The 3646-nt window shown below is 39.6% G+C and overlaps 1 protein-coding gene across 1 annotated transcript; it reads right to left on the bottom strand.

Moving 5' to 3' along the window:
• Nucleotides 1–450: 450 nt before the first annotated feature.
• On the bottom strand, nucleotides 451–3160 carry LOC123256640 (glucose-6-phosphatase catalytic subunit 1-like). Its single transcript, XM_044685227.1, has 2 exons — nucleotides 2872–3160; nucleotides 451–677 (listed from the first exon to the last, which is right to left on the bottom strand). The coding sequence occupies exons 1-2, from the start codon at nucleotides 3099–3101 to the stop codon at nucleotides 536–538; spliced, it is 372 nt and encodes a 123-aa protein (XP_044541162.1). The 5' UTR covers nucleotides 3102–3160; the 3' UTR covers nucleotides 451–535.
• Between the last annotated feature and the right edge of the window lie 486 nt (nucleotides 3161–3646).

Genomic DNA, 3646 nt, shown 5'->3' with positions numbered 1-3646 from the left:
CTGACTTATAGTTGAATTATTAAATTTTTTGTTTATATGTATTCTTTTATTATATTAAATTTCCAATTTATCTCTTGTGGTTGAATTAAATGGAAGCTAATGAAGAATCCCAGAATACAACAACTTAAAGGTATCTCAGAAGTTCTCTATACGTTCCATACTGATCCTTGATGTCCCCCCTTGAGTAGCCATCCAGTGTCTGTCTGAAGGCTTCCAATAAAGAAAAACCCATTCTCTCCCAAGGAAATCCATTCTTCTTCTAGATGGCTCCGATTATAAAGAAGCATTTCCTTATATAAAGCCTAAATCCCTCTAAAGCCTCTCTTCCTCTTCCATTTATTGCTCTTAGCTCTGAACTAGGAGCCAGAATGAATCTTCCCTTTCCCCTATTTGTGATAATCAGCATCATTAACAATCCCAATCACAGCTCCTATACAAAGTTACCAAGCGTTTTGAGGTACACTTTATTTGATCCTAGTAAGTGACCAGTTTCTATTCCATTTAAAGTCATTATCACATTTCTGATTGTACAAAGTCAGCAATGAGAGATGAGAGCTGGAATCTCACCTGGTCCAGTCTCACAGGTGATGGGGAACTGCTTTATCACAGGCACGGATGTATTTATGTAGTAGTCAGTGTCTAATACCCACCAGTACGGACGCTGTCCAAAAAGAATCCTGTTGGGGAACAAAACAGTTGTATAAAGTTGCAAAGACTCTACCAAGAGAGTGAGAGAGCGTATCAGGAAGAAATGTCATACACTTACTTTCTTATCTCTAAATGCCCACAGATGACTTTATTGTTTAGTTGTTTTTCAGTCTTGGCCAAGTCTTTATGGCCCCATTTGTGGCTTTCTTGGCAAGGATACTAAAGCGGCTTGCCATTTCCTTCTCTAGCTCACTTGACAGATGAGGAAACTGAGGCAAACAGAGTTTAGTGACTTGTCTAGGGTCACATGGTTAATAAGTGTCTGAGGTCAGATTTGAATTCTTTGTGTCCCCATTTGGGGTCTTCTTGGCAAGGATACAGGAGTGATTTGTCATTTCCTTCTCTGGCTCATTTGACAGATGAGGAAACTGAGGCAAACAAGGTTAAATGACTTGCCCAGGATTACACAGTCAATAAGTGTCTGAAGCCAGATTTGTACTCAGAAGATGAGTCTTCCTGACTACAGGTCATCATGCTATCGATACTATGCCACCTAGCCACTCTCAAGATTTGTTTAACTATGATTCTAAAACTATTGCTGGAAAGGACCTTGGACACCTCCTTGACCAGTCCTGATATTTTACGGATGAGTAAATTTAAATCCAGAGAATAAAGCAACTTGCCTGAGATTATACAGAGTTAATGGAGGAAATTGGACTCAACCCCAAGTCTCCTGACTCCCAGCTTAGGGCTCTTCCCTTCACATCACTGTTTCATGCTATTCCCAAAGCCTAGTTTAAAGTTGAGGAACTGCAGTTTAAAACTTAGACCTGATCTTCACTTTCCTTTCTCTTCTCTTTGGTTTAGGAGAACCCTGAGTTCCCAGAGTTTCGAGATCTTAAGGATCACATACTCCTTCCACCAGAATCTGTCTTCCAAGCAGTGGGAAATGTATCCTCTGTACCAATATCTTTATCCTTTCTGTTTTGGAATAAAAGACATCAAACAAATGCTCTTTCTTTTCATTGAAAGATGCATTTTTCATTTTAGTAAAAGAGATAAATTTAAGTCAAGGTTCTTCTGTCACTCTGAGATTGTAAAAGGATTAATTCATTTGGAATTAAAGACAGTCATTTTTTCTCTTGATAATAGACAAAGATTCAGGTCCTGAGTAAAATAAAACATTAATTCAGACCCCAACTAATCTAGTGATCAATCAGACACAATCTACTACATAACTCTTACTGAGTAAGAAATTTGAAAGAATTTAATCAATGAATTACTGGGATCTTACAGAGGAGTAGAGAAAATAACCATTCATAATTAGCAGCCTTTTCTTTCTTCCTTTTTAAACCCTTATGATACTAAATATTCTTTTTAGGCAGAAGATTAGGCAAAAGCTAGGCAATTAGAATTAGGTGATTTGTCCAGGGTCACACAGCTAGGAAGCGTGTGAGGTCACATTTGGATTCAGATTTGTTGCTCTATCCACGGGCTACCTAGCTTTTCCATTCGAAGTCTTTCCTAATAAAGAACTCTGACATTTCTTCAATGCACTTTCAATGTCTAATAACTAATTTCTCAACATTAAAGGATTTGTTTTAATAATTATTGGCTTACCTATTTTGGCTCGTTTGTATCTCTCTCTTTCTAAGTCTTTATATTTTCTACTATATTTCAAAGTTTTTAAAGAAATTTTAAAAATATTTCATTTTCTCTTTCAAAATTGTCATTATTCACATCCACTAAATTAGATAAGCCTTCCTTGATTCCATCCTGGTTAGGTTTTATTCTCTTCCCAACTCAGCGACAAGATTATTTTTTTGTTTGTTTTGTTTTTTAACCCTTACCTTCCATCTTAGAATCAATACTGTGTTTTGGTTCCAAGGCAGAAGAGTGGTAAGGCTATGCAATGGGGGGGTAAAGTGACTTGCCCAGGGTCACCCAACCAGGAAGTATCTGAAGCCAGATTTGAACCCAAGATCTTCCATCTCTAGGCCTGCTTCTCAATCCACTGAGCCACCCAGCTGCCCCCCAGTGACAATATTTTGCCCCAATACTTATGTAAGAAATTATAAGCAAAGGGAGAGCAGCTGATGTCCTCCCAAAGAGTCTGGATAGAGATTGGAAGAACAGGTTCCATTTGGAGAGTCGATGGGAGACAAACCTCTTCACTTTCTCATTCCCCTACTTCTCTCCTTCTTTGCCCAGGTTCTTACTTACCACTTAAAAACCAAATTGAGCCAGTCTCCAATCACAGCCACCCAGAGGAGTTTGATGCCAACAGCCTCTCGAACATGGAACCAAATGGGAAAGAGGACATAGAAGGCATTCCTGAGATCTGCAAGCATCGAGACCAAGATGAACCAGTCCTTGGAGTCTTTATAATTTACTTGGAGGTAACGGGTCGATTGGATCCCAAAGTCATGGAGGACGTTCATCCCTGCCTCCATCCTCACTTCCTCTTGGCACTTCTGTAGGCCCTTCAGCAAAGCACGTGGAGTTATTTCAGGCTCTGCTGTGATTGTTCTGCTCTTAGATTGATCCTTGCCTCTGTTTTATACTCCCTGCTCCCAGTCTGTAGGTCATTTCAACCCTGATCTTTGGACTCAAAAACCACTTTTGTCTAAAATCTATTGATCAAAGGTGCATCACCAGAAGGTTGATGCAAACACATGTGGGGTGATTTACGTAAAAATAAGAAAACAGGCATACAAAAACAACCTGATCTGCCAAATACCCAGCAGGGGCAATTATTAACCTTTGGCATGCTGTTTGACATCTCACACGACTGCCCTCCTGTCCTCTTAAACTAGGCCAAAGACATAGGTTCAAGTTTAAACCATCCATGACTTCTTGCTTCATTTGGAAAAGTTCTCTGATCTGTGGATGGAGTTTGTCCCCTCTGTTATAGACTCACCAGCTTGTTTGGGGGACGTAATGAAGTTGAGACGCCTGAGGTTAAATGCCTGTCATCTCTTGGAGTGCTCTAGACATC

The sequence above is a fragment of the Gracilinanus agilis genome, unplaced genomic scaffold (assembly GCF_016433145.1).
Source record: "Gracilinanus agilis isolate LMUSP501 unplaced genomic scaffold, AgileGrace unplaced_scaffold7602, whole genome shotgun sequence".
NCBI lineage: Eukaryota > Metazoa > Chordata > Mammalia > Didelphimorphia > Didelphidae > Gracilinanus > Gracilinanus agilis.
The sequence above is the reverse complement of the archived record's forward strand: the minus strand, read 5'-3'. Positions and strand labels throughout refer to the sequence as shown.